Source organism: Dipodomys merriami, unplaced genomic scaffold, assembly GCF_024711535.1.
Source record: "Dipodomys merriami isolate MVZ:Mamm:240054 unplaced genomic scaffold, mDipMer1.0.p SCAF_556, whole genome shotgun sequence".
In the NCBI taxonomy this organism is placed as follows: domain Eukaryota; kingdom Metazoa; phylum Chordata; class Mammalia; order Rodentia; family Heteromyidae; genus Dipodomys; species Dipodomys merriami.
In genome coordinates, this window is record NW_027206131.1 from 235264 (window position 1) to 254772 (window position 19509).

A 19509-nucleotide genomic window follows, 5' to 3' on the forward strand; every position below is an offset into this window, starting at 1 on the left:
CTCCAAGTGTTCATTTATTCTCCAGTGATGGCTTACTATTTAGCAGGATTACATTAGATACTATAGTTGAACAGGATGAGATTTCAATTCACTAACTTTCCTTCAGATCAGTCCCATTCAGTTCAGAATCTTCCTAGGAAATAGGAGACAGAGACACAAAGGTCAAGGAAAGCAATATTCTAAGTCCTCTACTGATGTATGGGGTCACAGGCACAGGCTATCTCAGTTCTCATGTCTGGCCTCTTCAAAGATGCCTACGTATGGGGTCCTTTTGGAAGATGGGTAGACTTTTGACAAGTGCTGGAAGGTCACTGTATGAAGGGGGAGATGTGTGAGCAGTGAACATGGGTTAGTGTCAGCCAGAGTCCAGAGAGGGCCTCCTCATTAGAGAGAGTTAGAGGATGGCTGAGAGTTAGAGAGTTAGATGGTGTGGTTGGCTAAATATGTTCTGCCAGACTATGCAAGAATAGCATGGAAGTGCTACTCAAATTTAGTTTGGGCCTGGTGCCAGTGGCGCACACCTGTAACCCTAGCATCTCAGGAGGCTGAGTTCTGGGGATCTTGGTTTCCAGCCAGTCGAGGCAGGATAAGGTAAGACTTGCCACCAATTAGCCACCAAAAAAGCTGGAAGCTAAGCAGCATTTCAAGTGGTAGAGCACTAGCCTTGAACAAAAAAGCTAAGGGATAGCACATAGGCCCTGAGTTCAAGCCCTAGGACCAGCATACACACACACACACACACAAACTCTGAAACAAACAAAAAGTTTAACTAGATGCTTGAGTTTCTGTTATGTTAATCTGGTTCATTGTACATGCATCTTATAATGATTTACTCATAAAGTGAGAACAAGGATAAGGTGTGGAGCTGAGCTCCTCAGGGCTTCAGGATGCTATGTGCCAGGATGCATGGCCACAGTGTGAATGAGAAAGCCTTTGCAACACTGGCCTCCTGGGCCTGACAACTGTGCCAGCTCATGGCAAGCTGTGTGAGCTGGCACGGGCACAACTTTCTCCTTAGCAAGATGGAATACCAATGTCCACCTCACCAGACTGTAGGGAAGACCTTAGGGAAGATATAAAGGACTTGGTAGAGATCATGGCCCACAGTAGCTTCTCAACAGATACCTAGATGAAGATACAGCCATGTTGGCATCCTGGCCTGGTGGTGGTCTCCTTATTCAGAAATCTTTGCTATGTTTTCCCCTTTCTTTATTTGTAATTATCTCCAGGAACTTTAATTTCTACAGATTAGACTATGAAGGGAATGCTACTTCTTATCTCCTACAGCTAACAATTCAAACCAAAAACCAGTGGCTTTATATGCTATGTATTTTCACATAGGTACTTTTGCAAGAGGAAAAGGGTCTTTTTTTTTCATTTCATTTTATTTATTTTTTTTGTGAACATACTGTACAGAGGGGTTACAATTACATGGGCAGGATAATGCGTACATTTCTTATCAAGCATTGCAGCCTCCTCCTTTGTTTACCTTTCACATCCCTTCCCAGCTTCCCCCACCCCCCCCGCATCCCCCCACCCAATCCTCCCCCACTCCCCCCCCCCGCCCCCACACCAACGTTGTAAAGCTCATTTTCGACATGACAACTTGTACTTCTCATTGTTGCAACAGGTCCACCTGTATCCTTAAACCACTTGTTTTTCCCCATCTCCTCCACAAGTTATACTGACATCAAATATAGTGAAAGCAGGGGTTATACTGTGGGGGAGGGACATACAAAGCAACAAAGAGATAATCTTATAAATGCATTAGAAACAAATGCATGAAAGAAAAAAAACATTGAAATACATATCTAAGGGTTCATTTTCCTAACATCACATTATCTGACCTTTTCCGCTTGACTCATAGATATACTAGATATTGCAAATAAGGGAAACCATGGACCTATGTTTCTTTGGGCCTGGCTTACTTCACTTAATATAATTTTTTCCAAGTTTTTCCATTTCCTAACAAATGGGGCAATGTCATTCTTTCTGATGGAGGCATAAAATTCCATTGTGTATATATACCACATTTTCTTGATCCATTCATCTACTGAGGGGCATCTGGGTTGGTTCCATATCTTAGCTAAGGTAAATAATGCTGCAATAAACATAGTTGTGCTGGTAGCTTTAGTGTGGTCTTGTTTGTAAACATTTGGGTAAATGCCCAAAAGTGGGATTGCTGGGTCATAGGGGAGCTCTATGTGGAGTCTTTTGTGGAACCTCCATACTGCTTTCCAAAGTGGTTGAACAAGTTTACATTCCCACCAACAATGAAGTAAGGTTCCCTTCTGTCCACATCCCCTCCCGCATCTGTTGTTGTTAGAGTTCTTGATTTTTGCCATTCTAACTGGAGTGAGGTGGTATCTCAATGTTGTTTTGATTTGCCTTTCTTTTATGGCTAGGGATGTTGAGCATTTCTTCATGTGTCTATGGCCATCCTTCTTTCTTCTTCAGAGAAGTTTCTCTTTAAGTCTTTAGCCCACTTATTTATTGGGCAGTTGTTTCTTTGAGGATTTGTTGTTGGGGGATTTAATTTTTTGAGTTCCAAGTATATTTTAGATATGAGACCTTTGTCTGTTGTATGACTAGTGAAGATCTTCTCCCAATCCGTGGGCTTTCTATTGATCTTGCTAGCTATGTCCTTTGCCATGCAGAAGCTCTGCAACTTCATGCAATCCCATTTGTCCAACCTTTCTTTGATTTGTTGTGTTTCTGAGTCTCTATTCAGAAAATTTCAGCCTGAGCCAAGGAGACCTAGGGTTTCTCCTATTCCATCCTGTAATGTTTTCAGAGTGTCTGCTTTGACTTCGAGGTCTTTGATCCATTTGGAGTTGATTCTGGTGCAGGGTGATATATAAGGATCTAGCTTTAGTTTTCTACAAGTAGTTAACCAATTTTGCCAGCACCATTTACTGAAGAGGCTGTCTTTCTTCCATTCTATTGTTTTAGCTCCCTTATCGAAGATTAGATGGCTATAGGTCTGTAGTTTCATTTGTGGGTTTTCAATTCTATTCCATTGGTCCTGAGGTCTGTTCTTATGCCAATACCAAGCTGTTTTGATTACTATGGCTTTATAGTAGAGTTTGAAAATTGGTATTGATATTCCTCCAGCAGTGTTCTTTCCATTGAGGAGTGTTTTTGCTATTCGGGGTCTTTTATTGTTCCATATGAATTTTTGGATTGCTTCTTCTATTTCCTTGAAGAATGAGGTTGGAATTTTGATAGGCATCGCGTTGAATTTGTAGATAGCCTTGGGAAGTATTGCCATTTTCACGATGTTAATCTTGGAAAAGGGTCTTAAGTCTAATCAATTCCTCTCATGAGTAATCTAATATTTGGAGTTATCTTTTCTCCTATACCTGGGTTCTCAATCAAAAGTGAAGTATGACCTGAATATAACTCAAGAATGGTTCATTGGGGGCTGGGAAGGTGGCTCAGTGGTAGAGTGCTTGCCTTGCAAGCCTGAGGCCCTGGGTTTGATTCCTCAGCACCACATAAGCAAAAAGAAAAAAGCCGGAAGTGGCGCTGTGGCTCAAGTGGTAGAGTGCTTGCCTTGAGCTGAAGAGCTGAGGGACAGTGCCCAGGCCCAGAGTTCAAGTCCCACGACCGACAAAAATAAAAAATAAAAAGAATGGTTCATTGGTAGCTAAGGGTCTAGATGGCACCGTCTTAATAAACATAATTTCAGTGGTGAGTGTATTATGGTCAGGACAAAGCCATTATTTTTAGAATCAAAGAGTGGTCAGAATTTGTCTTTCTTGTGATTTGATTGCTTTCACCTTTAAATACTAGGAAGTCATTTTAGCTCCTGTGGACAATTTGCATCCATCGACACTCAACAAGACACTGTCTACAATGAGGATACAGGCAGGACTTAAATGAGTTTCCTTCCTTCCATATCTTCTTGGAAAGAAATGACAGAGGCAGGATGTTTTCCTTGATCAGGTAAGAGGAGGTGCTAATGTTGTAAATTAAAACCAGTTGGTCAGATCCAGAGAAGCCACATTTTGAGAGGCCAAATTGGGAGTCTTCATTAAAAAGTTGACATCTGCAGGCAGACTCCTGTCACAAAGACTTGCAGTCCTGTGAATACACTTACATTATTAGAAAACTGAGCCATGAGAGCAGAGAGGAAAGAAAGACCAGAAAAACCATACCAACAACCCATATGAACCACAATGGAAGGCTGAAGTGGGAGGCCATGTTGATCAGAGGAGAGTCAGGATATGGACATAGCACACTAGGCTTGGCTTAAAGGCTTCTGAGCTGTCTGGCCTAAAATAGTGTCACGTCAGGGGACAGGGCACAGGAAACTCAAGTCTCTCCCAAGTTCAGAGCACGGAATTGAAAGGTCCAGTAACATATCATCCAAGTCTCCACCCCTGCCTCTCCCAATTCAGGCATGCCCAGCACCTGGAAGGTGGGAATTTCTCTTCCTTCACCTGGAAGTCAAGATGGCCCCAGTTAAACCCAGTATGCTATCCACTATGTGGCCATGATGGCACTGGTTAGACCCAGCATCCCTACTTCACTAAGATGCCAGAGACTGAGAGAATTGCAGTTTGACTCCAGCCTGTGGAAACAGTTCTGGAAATCTGGCTTTCACAGTTTTAAACACAAATGGGGTCAGATTAAGGTGGACTGACCCCTCTTGACAAACTCAGTCACGCTGACCACTATCATTAAAAGCTGGAGTTTATTGGATGGACAGGCTGGTGTTAACTCAACTTGGGAGTGAGCAGCCCCAAACTCAATTAGTTCAAGGTTTATAAAGGGAAAACATGCATTCTGTTAGAGTAGGTGCAAGCAAGCTGCTGTAGAGAAGTGAACCTTAGCAGTTATTTTGCAAGTGCATAAACCACAAACATTTCTGCAACAATTAAAACCACAAATGTCCCTGTAACAATCTCATGACCATTAGATGACATGCTCTGTGCAGTATTTTAGAAGCACAGCCCCTGTGTTCCTTCCAGGTTGTTTGTATGCTTGGCCTGCTGGGCATTTTTTCTACTGGAACTCTGGTATTGTGAAGTAAACACAAAGGGGAAGTGCTATTGCCATGGCTGCTTTCTTCAACTGTTTAACAGAGCAAAGATAATAAATCTTCCCGTAGCTGGCATAAGTGCCCAGTAGGGCAACTATTGAGGAATTATTTGAACTCAATAAAATGATGGGTAAAGAGGACTTATATTACCTAGGGCTCTGCCATTTGACTAATTTGCTTTCTGTGATCTATGTCTGCTCATTTGCATGTTTTCTTTCATCAGTGTACTTAGGGATTTAGGCAGGTACTTGCTTTGGAAGAACTGTGATTTTGGTTTGACTGTCTTTAGCTCTTCTTGCAGCTCAGCAGTGTCTCCCTCCCTGGAGCACTGCCCTGGGTCTGGTGTGACCTCTCTTTGATTTTCCTCCAGGGTCCTGCAGTTGTGCATGTTGACTCCAGTCCCTCCCAGCAGATTGAGGGTGGATTCCCTGCCTGCACAGAAGCCAGCCAGCAGCTTCCCATATAGATCAAGGCTGTTGCACAGGAGACGTTTCAACACTCAGATTTCAAGGCTTGTGGAATGGTCCGTGAGAACACTTCCAAACCTAGCCCCGAGCGGGACCTGTTCTTCCTCATTCTGCAAAAAATGACCTCCAAGCCTGAAAAGATTTCATCTTCAAGTAGGATATGTGGAAGTCTCTGCCATTAACTAAGGCAAAGAAAGAAAAGCACCCACAAAAACCATGTTATTACTGAGAAATTATTTTAACAGACTATTAATATTTTTTTTTTGTTTTTGGGTCCGGTCGTGGGGCCTGAACTCTGGGCCTGGGCACTGTCCCTCAGCTCTTCAGCTCAAGGCTCGCACTCTACCACTTGAGCCACAGCACCACTTCCGGCTTTTTTCTTTTTGCTTATGTGGTACTGAGAAATCGAACCCAGGGCCTCAGGCATGCAAGGCAAGCGCTCTACCACTGAGCCAACTTCCCAGCCCCAGAGACTATTAATATTTTAACTTAATATTTTAATCTAAATCACCCACCCACCCACACTCCCTAATGGGTAATCCATGACATTTGAAATGTGCAATGCATTCCCATGATGCACTGGAAAATGTGATTGGAGTGCAGGCATCTTGGCTGAAGAAAGGGCAGCCTAGGATAGAGCCCGATGCCCAGTTCTGCTGGAGGTCTGAGGCTCAGGAATGGCAAGATGCCCTCATCTTCTGTCGTCATGGTTGCCTTATAGATGTTTGGGGCAGACTGATATAATGGGTTGCAGTGTGCACAAGGCTTGGGTGAGCAGCCCCAGTGCACGCTGGGTGGGTGGCTGCCACTCCCACTGCTGAGCTGCTCACAGGTCTCCAACTGGGAGCTGCTATTGCTGCTGAGCTCTCTGCTTGAGGCCTGGGAACTGAATGGAGGGACTGCCTTAATTCCAGGGCTTCTCTGAGCACACAGGGCTGTCCACACCCACTGCCCCTAGGCCTGAGGCGGCCTTCGTTATTCTGCTCACATCCAAGTAACCATTTACCCAATCTTCTGAGTGAGGTCCACCATGGAACCCCAATGAAGAAAGTGAGGTGGGCAGAACTCAGGTCACACCAGCCAGACACAAGGGGCTGTGTGGCAGGAGGTGGGAGGGCAGCCCCAGCTGATTGGGCTGCCTGTCCCACCACCCAGTCCATGGTGAGTCCCTGGCCCTGCAAGCCTATGTGCTTACTTTCTGGAGGGCTTCCTCAGGGGAGGGCTTCTCTTGTTGTTCCAGCTCAGGAAGCCTGCCCTGCGGGCAGGCTCCAGCTTCCTGGAGAGCTTGGAGCTAAGACAAGGAAGTGGCTGTGAGAACAGCAGGCTCCACACTGGGGCTCCCTCCCAGGGCTCCTGGGGACTCAGAAGCCCAAGCACCCTGCCTTCAGCAGGTCTCAGGGGGAGCCTGACTCAGGGTACAAGTTCTCAGGGGCTGGCACGGGGATTCCCATGTTTGTTGCCTTCACTGTCTACCCCAGCTCACCTTTCCGATTGACTTAGGCGTTTCATATTGTTGAACTAAGACAGAAGAGTCAGGTCAGGAACCACGTGGAGCTCCTGACATGCGCTCTGCAGTTTCTTCATCAGTGCAATCACTTTGTATTCCTGGTTGAGAGAGAGGACAGAAGGGTGATGGGCCTGGAGGAGTGCAGGGTAGGCCAGGCAGTAGACTTTGGGTCTCTCCATGGTCTCACTCCTGTCTCTCTCTCACACTCTCTGCTCATGTCTCTACTGAGATCAGGTGTCCACCCCCAGGAAGCTATCCTAGATTCCTGGCTCAGGGCCCCATCTCCCGTCGTCTGGACCCAATGTGGCCATCTACAGAGGCAAGGGACCTGCACAGCCGGCCACCTGCAGTGGAAGGTGCCATTTTCTCACCTCTCCTAGTCTTTGCCTTGCAAGGCAAAGAATCAGTGTGCTAAGAAAATACTGCTTGAACCCCGAAGGCTGCCTTACCACTTGGTGCCCCACCAAGTCTGTCCAGCAGAGGGCAGGCTGAGGGCACAGCTGGACTAGGATTGCTCTCAGTCTAGGGCAGGGATGTCAGGGGCCTGAGGACAGGTTGCTCACTGCTCAACTCTCTGTGGACATGGCAGAAACTGAGGCTTCAGTGACAAGGCCATGCTATTCCCACATGCTATGTCAGCTTGAGCACCTGCTGTCACACGGCCACCCTCACTGACCTCTCTCTGAGACATGGCCAAATGTCATCAGCAGCATTGAGGTCTGGGGGCATGGGGCATCAGAAGTAGCATTGCTGTGGGACTCTGGGGCTGGGGAGGACACGGGCTCTTGCTGGAGGTCAAGGGGCAGCATGAGGCTCTTTGTCCCTACTCTGCTGCCTCTGGCAGCATTGAGCATGGGAGTAAAAAGCTTTCATTCTCTAACCATTTAATCCTCCAGAGTCCCTTCTTTCCATGGGGTGTGACAGCTTTGGCTTGGGCCTTTAGATCTCAGGCTCCTTGTGACCATCAGCACTGTAGCCCTGGGCAGGCTAGAGAGCCTGGCAGGGCCTGTCTCCAGGGTGGATGTGGACATTTGCGTGCCCTAAAAGATATTTCTGTGGCTGCCTGGTCTAGAGGAACCCGCTGACCCACGTGACTGGCAAGGCTTCCCTCCTGGGATGGGAAGGCCACCCAGAAACCAAGCCAGGGCCTGGCTTGGCGGTGCCAGGCAGGCAGGTTGTAGAGAGGCAGCCTCATCACAGGCCACACTCAGGAGGAAAGCTTGACAGGGAGACCTCTAGAGTCTCCCTGGAGGAGGGACAGAGACAAGATGACAGATGGGAGAGGGCGAGAGAGGGGAGGAGTGTGAATGCATTGCCCATTTTGGGGCAGGACTTCATCCTAATGGGAACAGAGCTGTGCAAGGAGATCCACTGTGATCCTAAGGTCACATGGTTTGGAGCCAAGTCTTGAGGGGAAACCTCCAGTTTCACCCCAATTTCCAGTGTGGTTTTGTTTGGAAGAGCACTGCACAGATGGGTGTGGGCATGTTGTGTCTGAAGGAAAAAGTATGGCACAAAAGGAATCCCAACCACACAGGCAAATCCTAAGCAAGGCCATAGGTGTCTGAGTTGGGCAGAGCCGCAGTCCCGGCCATGGGGAATTGCCACTGGGCTCCCAGATGAGGGACGCTAGGCTGAGGAAGCAAGGGTTGCCCAGGAGAAAGGTGCACCCACCTGCCAACCAATCTCCACATCTTCTTCAGGCCTTGGAGCTGGCTGCTCTGCAGAGCACACATGATGGAATGAGGGAGCAGATATTGTTACGAAGGTGGCACTCCTAGAGGTGAGGAAGGGGTGAGGTGAGCTGTGGAGGGAGCTCCTTGTGGTCCTGCTTTGGCCCTGGGACTGAGCCTTTGTTCCTGGGCTGAATGCGGAGATCATAGGGGAGAGGGTGGAATGGCAGTGGAAGCAGAGCAGGAGTGCACACAGTGCAAGCCAGGGCAGAGCACAAGGAGGGCTTGAGGGTTCAGGCAGTGGCTGTGAGTGGGCAGGCAGCCCCCTGGTGGGAGTGGGAAAGGGAAGAAGGGTCCCTGGGCCCCTCTTGCTCATACCAGAGCCACCTCTATCCAGTGCTGCACCACTTGGGCTCTCTCTGCTGCCTCCATGCTGTGGTCCCCGAGGCACGTGCTGATCACACAACTGGAGACCTGCTCACAGTGCTCCAGTATGGGAAGCAGAGTGGGTGCCAGGCCCTCCAGACACTCTTTCTGGTCAGGATGGACATATACGTATCTCAAACAGTGATAAAGGACGAGTCTTTTGAACAGTTTCTGCAGAGAGGAAACAAAGGCTCAGCGTGACTCTGCCCTGAGGCAGGTATGGTAGTAGAGGTGCAAAGGAAAGCCCGCACGCCCAGCCCTGCCAAGCTGCTCACCACCGCCATGAGGGACAACTGCTTCACCTTCAGGTCGGGCAACCGCTCTTGCACTCGAGCTGTCTCCTCAGCATGGTCTGACTCCATCATGGAAATTCAGGATTGCTCCCTGGACAAAATCTGCACTCTCAGGGATCTGAGTCGATATCAGCTGGCCTGTCTGCATTGCTAGATGGTGGGCAAGCAGGCTCTGGCTTGGCCACACAGGGCAGAGCACCATCTGTGTCTTCAGCCACTGGCAGCTCATGGTCTTCGTCCAAATCAGTAACTGGATGAGCGTCCCTTCCTAAGCCTTCATCAGCGTCCAGCTGCGCAGATGGGACAGGTGCTATATCCCAGTTGGGTGGCAGAGGCTTCTGTACGGGTGGCTCTGGCTGCTCAGCAACAGGCTCAAGGCAGCAAGCGGGCAAGACTGCACTTGCTCCCCACATGCACAGAGAACAGACTCCCATCTTTTCTCTCCTGCAGCCTATAGCTCTGGCCCTGAGCTGTTCCCTGCAGTGGACTTTGGGGCCTCTGGTTGAGCTGCAAATGTATCTTGTTCTTGGGTATGTAGCAGAATTGGGTCAGCCTGGCTTTCAGACAGCTGGGGTTCAGGAATCGGCACTGACATCCTGTCTTCTCTTGCATGTACTGGCACATCAATCGCTGGCTCTAAAGCTATTGGTGCCACTGGACTTAGTGCCTCTGTCACTGGGGGAGCAGCCACTATTTCTTTACCTGAGAGATGACCTACGTCATATTGAAGGTCAAGATCCAGACTTGGTGCTGGTGACAGTGGAAGGTAGTGGACCATTGACTTCATCTCTTCAGTCAAAGATGGTGAAGGCGAGTCAGAACATCTGTCACTCTGGGGTTCTCGCTGGAGCTCCACTGCAGCTCCTGGACCTGAAGGGGCCTCTGAGGTTGCAGCTAGTTCCAGCTCTGACTGACATGGTAGTCCTGCTTCTACGCGGGGTGTTGGATCCAGTGGTTCAGGTGACTCTTGTACACTGGTTTTCTCATTAAGCCTTGCAGTTGGTGGAACAGCTGCAAGCAAAGATCTCCTACAGCACTGCCCTCCCCTCAGTCATTCCTAAATAAATGAGACTCCTGCCTGCCTAGGAAGCTCGTGTTCCTGGACTCCACCCCAGGAAGCCTAGCAAGGACAGGTTTCATGCCAAGCCATCCAGGCTCCTGGACTGTCCTGATGAGGGCCCCACGGTAGGCTGGGAGCTGCGTTCAGATGGAGAAAGCTTGGAATCTCCCACTTCTTCTGTCCTTTGCCAGCCCATGCTACTCACCCTCCAGCTCTGGCTGCTTGGAATGCATGTGCTCCAGCTGGCTGAGCAGAAGATGGGCCTGCTGCTCCTCCACAGAGCCAGGCATATTGCAGTTTAAATATGTTACCAGATGTGGTAGGCAGGACATGTCCGGTGCTTCAGTGAAGTCCTCTGGGTACTCCCTCATCCATGAGCCCAAAATGAAAGAGAAAGCTCCTAATGTAGTGGGAGAAGTAGCAAAGTTAGAGGTTGGGCCTCGCCTCTTCTCAGACTCCTCAAGCACAGGTGTTGGAGCTGGGCTCCTGGGCCTACTCCTGTCTATACCACATGGCAGACCTGGTAACCTGGCTGCGTCTACACAAGGGATGCTACTCCACCTACATCACAGTGAAACCCACACCACCCACACCACCTCCTGGTGTCCCTGGTCATGCTTCCCAACCTGTCATCCCTGGGGTGCTTTGTCCTTATGTTTATTATCCCCCAAACCCAGAATGTCCTCATTCAGACAGCCTAGAGCCATCTGCAAGAATGGTCTTTGCCTGGCTCTCAACCAAAAGAGCACATCCTGGCCCTTGTGCACACAGAGGTCCCTGCAACAGTAGTGTAGGCCTTCTCTGTTCTGTTTGGTCCTGAGGTTTCCCAGGGCAGGGACGTGGGACTGGGTGGACATTGTGCCAGAGGCTTCTTCCACCCCCCCCCGCCCCCCCAGGCACAGAACAAGCCAAACTAGCTCCCTGCATGGACACATTTCTACCTGGACTTGAGGCCTCCTTCAGGAGTGGCTGCCATTTCCCTTTGCCCAGGCCTCTCCAAGGCCAGCTCTCCACTGCACCCACTCTGAAGACACATGCCCTCCCTCCTCCCCCAGGCACTCACCGCTGCAGGTGCTCCTGCGTGTCTTCCTTTTCCTTCTCCTCATGATCATGGAAATGGCTGTATCTAGGGGACACCATGATAATGTCAAACATACTGTGTCTGCACATGATGTCTACAATCCCAGTGGTTTTCCTGAGCACAGGATGGAACTCAGGATGACAAGGATTTCCCTGTTCTTTTTACTGAGTGTCTTGAAATGGGTCCCCACACAAGCTTATGAGCCCACTAGCTTCCTCACACCTCTGAATGGGCAATGGGGGTGTCAGTGTTTCCCTTGGGCTTCCTAGTGAGGTTCAGGTAGGTCAGTCCCCCCAGATGGAATATATAGTACCACTATGAATTAGGAAAACACTGCTTGAGGTCACAGCCATGTTCGGCCTCGATGTAGAGAAGAGGTGTCGGGAGCCAAAAGTTGAGTCTCTCAACATAATAGGCTTGACTATCTCACTGGAACATCTTGAGGCTGAGTTTACAGAATCCTATCCTCATCCTGCCCTAAGCAAACATCCTGCAACTGCTAACAACCACCCTTTCCTCCTGCCCTAAGTAAACATCCTGCACTGCTAAGGCCAATGAAAAAGCTTCCTTAATGGCCAATGAAAAAGCTTCCTTATTCCAAGCATATAAATACCCCTGTGTGAAAAATAAAAATTTGCAGCTTGATCAGAACCCTTGTCTTGCTGTCATTCTTCGTGTCTCTTGTCCCTTCATTCCTTCTAGCTTAGGTTCACTGCCCTCGTTGACGTCCTGCGGGTCGGGACAACTGGTGCCCAACATGGGGCCTGAGCCTCTGACTAAGGAAGGAACGCCGTCCTCTGGGAAAACTTGGCCAAGTACAGTCAGAGATCGCCTCGACAGACCCCACCGAGAAACAGATCCAGGAGGAGAGTGAGGACGACACAAGGTGAGTGACCCACCATGGGACAAGCAATGTCGTCACATGATCTATTTCTGTCAGACCTCAAGGAGGCCTTCAAGACACGGGGAACGCGGGTTAAGAAAAGGGATTTACAATTATTTTTCTCATTCATAGAGGACTTGTGTCCTTGGTTCCCCTTTGAAGGAATCATGGATGCAAAAAGATGACAAAGAGTAGGAGATTGTTTAAAAGATTATTATGAAACCTTTGGTCCAGAAAAGGTTCCTGCTACCGTCTTTTCCTATTGGAATTTGATTAATGAAATTTTATACCAGTGCCAAGTTGAAACAGTTTTGTGCTATTTTTCAGATTTGTCATACTACTGGGATTCCCTATAACCACCAAGGTCAGGGCATCGTAGAACGAGCCCACCACACCCTAAAAACCTGGCTTACTCGCCTCAAAGCCTCTGCCTTTTCATTTTCCACTCCTAGGGATCGCCTTAGTCACACATTGTTCGCCCTTAATTTTCTAACTCTGGACAATGCAGGCCACTCGGCAGCTGACAGGCATTGGCACCCATCTTCCAGTTCTGCTTGCCCGTCTGTCATGTGGCGAGACCCCCTTACAGGCAAATGGAAGGGCCCAGATCCTGTTCTTATCTGGGGGCAAGGTTCAGCCTGTATTTTAGATCAAGAACAAGTGGCCCCAAGGTGGCTGCCAGAACGCTTGATAAAACAGGTGAATGGCTTACCACAACCCAGGGGAAACCTTCCCCCTGAGGATGATTCCTTTTCTCTTACAGATGCAGCTAGAACTTCAGATGTGGACCTTCCTGTTTGAATTTATTAAACAACAGATTGATCTCTTGGCTTCTAAGCCCATACAGGTTCATCACCATCACCTTGATATGGCAGACCAAGGCATTAAGATCTAGGATTTACCCCAGGCTTTTAATTAGTGTTTTGCCATGAGCTTGTTCCAGTGGGAACCCCCCCTTCATTTTTCTTATTTAGAAAACCCTTCTCCTTATTCATAACTCCTGATCATTCAACAGGCAAGACCTATTGCCATAAGGGATAGGTTTGCCCCTCCTCCTATAGGCCCCTCCGCTTGGGGGAGGATGCACCTATGGGAGGAAGAAAAAAATGCTCTAATCAAGGGTGCAGGTAAGACTGCAGGGGGATGGATCCGCGAGATCCCAAAACCCAAGACCCCTGAGTGGCAAGCTCTGGTGCATGATGGTTGGCATGCATACCCACAAGCCGTCTCCTCAAAAAACATGCCAAGGCCTGTAAAATTCCCCACCCCAAGTGAGGACGCTCGCTCGGGAGCGGAGAAAAACCCTGGGCCCTTAGAGGAACAGAACCTCTGTCACCCCCTTAAAAAGAGCAGCCAACAATTGATGGTCAATTTTCTAAATAAGAAAGGGGGAGATGTCGGGAGCCAAAAGTTGAGTCTCTCAACATAATAGGCTTGACTGTCTCACTGGAACATCTTGAGGCTGAGTTTACAGAATCCGACCCTCATCCTGCCCTAAGTAAACATCCTGCAACTGCTAACGACCACCCTTTCCCCCTGCCCTAAGCAAACATCCTGCACTGCTACGGCCAATGAAAAAGCTTCCTTAATGGCCAATGAAAAAGCTTCCTTATTCCAAGCATATAAATACCCCTGTGTGATTTTGGGCATTTACCCAAATGTTTACAAACAAGACCACACTAAAGCTACCAGCACAACTATGTTTATTGCAGCATTATTTACCATAGCTAAGATATGGAACCAACCCAGATGCCCCTCAGTAGATGAATGGATCAAGAAAATGTGGTATATATACACAATGGAATTCTATGCCTCCATCAGAAAGAATGACATTTCCCCATTTGTTAGGAAATGGAAAGGTTTGGAAAAAATTATATTAAGTGAAGTAAGCCAGGCCCAAAGAAGCATAGGTCCCATGGTTTCCCTTATTTGCAATATCTAGTATAGGTATGAGTCAAGCGGAAAAGGTCAGATAATGTGATGTTAGGAAAATGAACCCTTAAATATGTATTTTAATGTTTTCGTTTCTTTCATGCATGTGTTTCTAACGCATTTATAAGATTATTTCTTTGTTGCTTTGTATGTCCCTCCCCCACAGTGTAACCCCCGCTTTCACTATATTTGATGTCAGTATAACACGTGGAGGAGATGGGGACAAACAAGTCATTTAAGGATTCAGGTGGACCTGTTGCAACAATGAGAAGTACAAAATGTCATGTCAAAACCAGCTTTACAATGTCGGTGTGGGGGGGGGAGGGGGGTAAAATTGGGTGGGGGGAGGGGGGAGGCGGGGAAGGGAAGTGAAGGGTAAACAAAGGAGGAGGCTGCAATGCTTGGTAAGAAATGTATGCATTATCCTGCCCATGTAATTGTAGCCCCTCTGTACAGGATGTTCTCAAATAAAATAAAATACAATTAAAAAAAAATACCCCTGTGTGAAAAATAAAAAGTTGCAGCTTGATCAGAACCCTTGTCTTGCTGTCATTTCTCGTGTTTCGTGTCTCTTGTCCCTTCATTCCTTCTAGCTTAGGTTCACTGCCCTTGTTGACATCCTGCGGGTTGGGACAAAGCGGGTCTTCATGAGTGAGGGGCCGTCTCCCAGCTCCACCCACAGCCCTGTGCTCTCCGGGATTTAAGGTCATGATGTGGTCAGGCCTGTTCAGGGCCCATCCCACCGCTCCAGCCTCAGGCAGTGAGGATGTTGGTCCTAGCGTGCCAGTAGCCAGGATCCAAGCAGATCCTCACTCGTGCAGCACATGCCAAGGCCTAGCCAGTGGGCTAGATCCAAGGATCAGAGGTAGCGCTTACCTATTGAACAGCAGGTTCAATACGTGATGCGCAGTTGTGAAAGTGCGGTATGTCCCCAGAAATACTGGGATAAACAAGGCATCTCCGAAGAGCAGGGCAGGCACTAAGTGGTCTACTAGCTTCTCCACTTTGCCTCCCTGCAGGTATCCTGCCTTGCAGGGATCAGGAAGGGTGGGGGCTAACACCCACTGAAAAGACTCTGTGTACTTCCAAGGCTTGGGAACCCTAGAGCTGGTGTCCATCATTTTCACTGCACTCTTGTAGACATTCAGCCCCTGCACATTGTGTCTGGACAGAGAATAAACTGCCAACCAGTTGTCCTTGTCTAGGCCTCTTATTCCTGCAGTGGGAGCTTCTGGGAGGAGGATACCAAGTTCAAGGCTAGTCTGACCCAGGCAAGAGATTCTGTCTCAAATCCATGCAAGCCAACAATGAACAAAAGAAACAAAAAGGAAATGCAAGATCTGAGCTTCACATGGGGTGAGAATTTCACAAGTATAGACACAGATGAGGTTTTCTCTATTTGGAAGCCTACCCATGAGAGACTCCCATGTTCAACACATCTATTGAGAGTGGTACACACATGACCTCACATATATACATGGACACCACATGGACACACATTCATCCACACAGACACAGTAGCACACATCAATGTGCATCCATATGGGTCCTCACATGTACGCATTGGAGCGAGATGGTGAATTCAGCTCTGCCTGCCACAATGTTTGTGTGCTAATGAGAGGATGGGTGAAAGGTGGGACGCTGAAAAGAATGGGCTGTTTGTTCAATGTCCAACAGGATTCGAGGCCAATCTCTGGTCTCATTCGGTGGGCTGATGGAGTGAGGGGTGAGGGTATGGAGAGCCAGTGATTTCTGCACCATGTTCATTGAGGAGGAGATGGAAAGGGCACACAAGGATCAGGCTACTGGAAAGAAATCAGAGCACCTGAGCTACTAGGGCTGAAATTATTCTGGGGCCATGGAACATGGGGAGAGTAGTTAGGGACTGGAGCTTGAACTTGGAGTTTGTTGGTGTGGAGAAATATGGAGATGGGAAGCCTTCACTTTTCAATGAACAGGGAAGTGGACAGGAAGCGCCCCCACCAAGGGGAATCCTGGCAGTGAAGGGAAACCCTTGGGGTCCTTCTACCTATAGAGTCCTAGGTGCGCCTTTCCCAGTCTGCTACCTCTCCTTGGTGCTATTGTCTACCTAGCTCAAGATGTCACAGTCAGTGCCCAAGGCTCTGAGGATGGTAATTTATACTCATTGGTATTGTTCACGCATGTAGGCCAAGAAGACTGGCTTCAGCCCAACTTGGAGTCATGTGCAGGCTTTTTCACAGGAAGTGGAGGCTAGAGTTTCCTGCTCTAAAGCCACCCAGCAGAAGCACCTGAGGAAACCCTCCAACACGGTGTCTGCCACCACCACCAGAACCATGCTACTGATCCTGCTGACCATGGCGCCGATCCTGCCCTCTATCCTGATGACTCAATGCCTGGCTCTTCCTGCCTGCTCTGAGGAAGTGACCACTGTGTAAGGGCTGCAGGTAGAATCCCGGCCCATGACAAATGATGTGATGCACTTGTTCTTATTATTTTGTACTACTATAGACTCAATCTTTTTAAATTTCCCAAAGCTAGTATACCAATGACAATACTCCACCTCCCAGGCCGGTGGGGAAGAACTAAGGGAACCAGGAGTATGGCACAATCAATTCAGCTCCACCATGGGAAGTACTTGCCTTGCTCCACCTCCAGGGCCCCATTCCCGAATCTCACTCCCACAGCTGGCAGCAGCATACTCATCCTCTTTCTCCCGCAAACTTAATGGTAAGAATGGAGGAAAGCAGCTGAGAACATCCAACTGTGATGCAGTGCTGGCGGTGCCCACTGCTTCCTCTCCTACTTCTCCAAACAGCAGCAGCTCTCGACCCCCTCTGCCAGCACCAGGCAGTGCAGGACATGCTTCCTTTCTGCAGCCAGTCCCTTCTCAGAGACCTGCCCCGAGAACTTCTGCACAAACAGATCTTACTCTTTCCAGAAACTGTTCTTGGTGACACCTCCATTTGGTATATTATCTAGGGATCCAGATTTGAAATGGAAGCTTAAATACCTCAAGCCAGGTTAGCAGATTGCAAAAAGACAAGAGAAGCCTCATTTTAGACAGCATATGGTGGGGAGCAGGCAGACCTGGCCTTACTGTGCACCCAGATTCCTTGCAGCTGTGAATCAATGTGGTGACTCAGTGACATCCAGATATCCATCACTCTGCAGGCCATCATGGACTGTGATTACAACTTCACTGCAATCTGCTCTTGAGTTATTTGGCCCCAGGATAGTAGAATCAACTCAATAACTTTTATGGAAACAAGTTTGTCATGCAGGCCTTTTCTTTTGTGATGGTTCTGGGCACTGTCTCTGAGCCTATGTGCTGAAGGCTAGGTTAGTGCTCTACCACTTCAGCCACAGCTCCACATATGGCTCTTTTGGTGTTGATTTGGAGATGAGTCTCCTGGACTTTTGTGCGGGTGCGGGCTTCAAATGGAGTCTGCAGAGCTCAACCACCTGAATAGCGAGAATTTCAGAAGGAAGCAAAGCCACCAGCATCCGGCTAGTCAGGACTTTTTACCTGGCATTTTACTGATCCTTCCAGGGGGTTCACACAGGGAAGACAGGCAATCCAAGTACCACCTGCAATTGGTGAAAATTTCTTCATCGCAGTGTGAACAGTCGGTGAGGAAGAATTCTTAGTGTTCTTCTACTCACATTCTCATGACTCTCTCAACTCAAACATGCCAGAAAATACCAACTCTTGGGTCCAAAGCAGACCCCTTTGTTTCCATTCTGTTTCCCACTGAAACTCACATGAGAGCTCCTGAAAACCTACAATCCAAGTAGGAAAAACGTCAATTCTCCAAATTGTGACCCCTTTCTGTGGGTTGTTTCTCTCCGGATAGTAGGGAAGAGCTGTGATGTGTGCCTGTGCAATAGCGAGAACATTTTCCTAGGTAAATTCTGTCCTAAAGGAAGGATCTGGTCCATTCATGATCTGAGTGTGTACGGCAACTGATGCCATCCAGTCCCACAGAGCCAGGCCTGGGCTCACTGAAGGGGCTCCTCTGTGGCATCACTCAGGAATATTTACAGATGCAAATATTCCCCAACCAGGGCACTGACAGGTCATTCTTCTCTTTGCAGGAAGCTGCCCAACCACATCCACACCTGTGTCAGCATGTCAGCACCTGTCTGTAGGCATGGCTGAGGTGGCCATTTTCGCAAGTCCTGAAGAACCAGGCAGAGCACAGGCCTGAGATCGTCCTTCCACAGCATCCTAAGGACCTAGATACAGGTGTTTTTGTCACTACTTCTAAACTCGATATTCACATGAGTTGGTCTTGAACAAACTCTGAATGCACACTTTTACAAAATTTAAACACAGCCACTGAATTAGGAGGGACTAGGGTTTGGGAGTAAGTGCAGGCAACACATCTTCCCTATGGCATGTGAGGACTGTGACAAGGTGCAGACAGTACCACTGGTGGTCTGTACTTGTTTCTGTGTGCTTCCAGCATGGCTGGGGAGAATGCACACAGCGTGAGGGCTGAAGAAAGGCAACTGAGGTGAATTGCAGAGCTTCTATCAGTTTGTGATTGAATAGGAAATGCAGACTTGGTCCTTTGCTTGTGGACCTGGCTGGGGAGGTGCTGAAACCTAAGAAGCAGTTCTGTCCTAGTACAATAGGTCACTAGGGGCATGTCTGCCCACCCTCCCTGTACTGGCAGCCTGCTTTGGCTGCATGAGGAAAGCAGCCTCTGCCATTGCTCACTCCTGATGCTATGATGTCTGACTCACCACAAGCCTATCACAACCGAGCCTGGACTGAAGAGGCCAGAAGCCAGCCAAAACACATCTTTCCTCCTTGAAACAGTTTCTCTCAGTCACTTGTTACAGACAAGGAAAGTATAACCACTTCCTTGTGAAGTCTCTTACCTTCTGAGTCTCAGTTGCCCCTTCAGTGAATCAGTACAAAGACTGAGTCAGAAAATACTGGAAAAGGCCAGGCCATTCTGGGGCAGGGTAATATATGAGGATCCCACTTCTGGGCATTTATCCAAGTGATTACAAACAAGGCCATAGTAAAGCTACCAGCATAACTATCTTTATTGCAGCATTATTCATAAGAGCTAAAATATGGAACCGACCCAGATGCCCCTCAGTAGATCAATGGATTAAGAAAATGTGGTGTACACACACACACACA

The 19509-nt window shown here is 48.4% G+C and overlaps 1 protein-coding gene across 3 annotated transcripts; it reads right to left on the reverse strand.

Annotated features, from left to right (window-relative positions):
- Window positions 1-9: 9 nt before the first annotated feature.
- On the reverse strand, window positions 10-19466 carry LOC138812000 (ral guanine nucleotide dissociation stimulator-like). Of its 3 annotated transcripts, XR_011367535.1 has the most exons (8): window positions 17878-19466; window positions 11537-11599; window positions 10679-10873; window positions 9396-10424; window positions 9073-9291; window positions 8696-8798; window positions 6998-7119; window positions 10-133 (listed from the first exon to the last, which is right to left on the reverse strand). XR_011367535.1 is itself a non-coding variant. In XM_069999959.1 (6 exons), exons 3-5 carry the CDS (start codon window positions 9483-9485, stop codon window positions 8721-8723), a joined length of 387 nt encoding a protein of 128 aa, XP_069856060.1. In that variant the 5' UTR covers window positions 9486-10873; window positions 11537-11599; window positions 17878-19466; the 3' UTR covers window positions 6759-7119; window positions 8696-8720. The 3 variants fall into 3 exon arrangements, 1 of the variants encoding a protein (XP_069856060.1); XR_011367534.1 differs by lacking the exon at window positions 10-133 and having other exon boundaries at window positions 6821-7119; XM_069999959.1 differs by lacking the exon at window positions 10-133 and having other exon boundaries at window positions 6759-7119; window positions 9396-10873.
- Between the last annotated feature and the right edge of the window lie 43 nt (window positions 19467-19509).

Bases quoted from the DNA above. Each gene is read 5' to 3' on its own strand.
- LOC138812000 (XM_069999959.1), bottom strand. From the start codon at position 9,485: ATGATGGAGTCAGACCATGCTGAGGAGACAGCTCGAGTGCAAGAGCGG. The intron at 9,292-9,395 runs GTGAGCAGCTTG...TCCTCTCTGCAG, and splicing joins AGTTGTCCCTCATGGCGGTG to AAACTGTTCAAAAGACTCGT. The intron at 8,799-9,072 runs GTATGAGCAAGA...CCTCACCTCTAG, and splicing joins ACTGGATAGAGGTGGCTCTG to GAGTGCCACCTTCGTAACAA.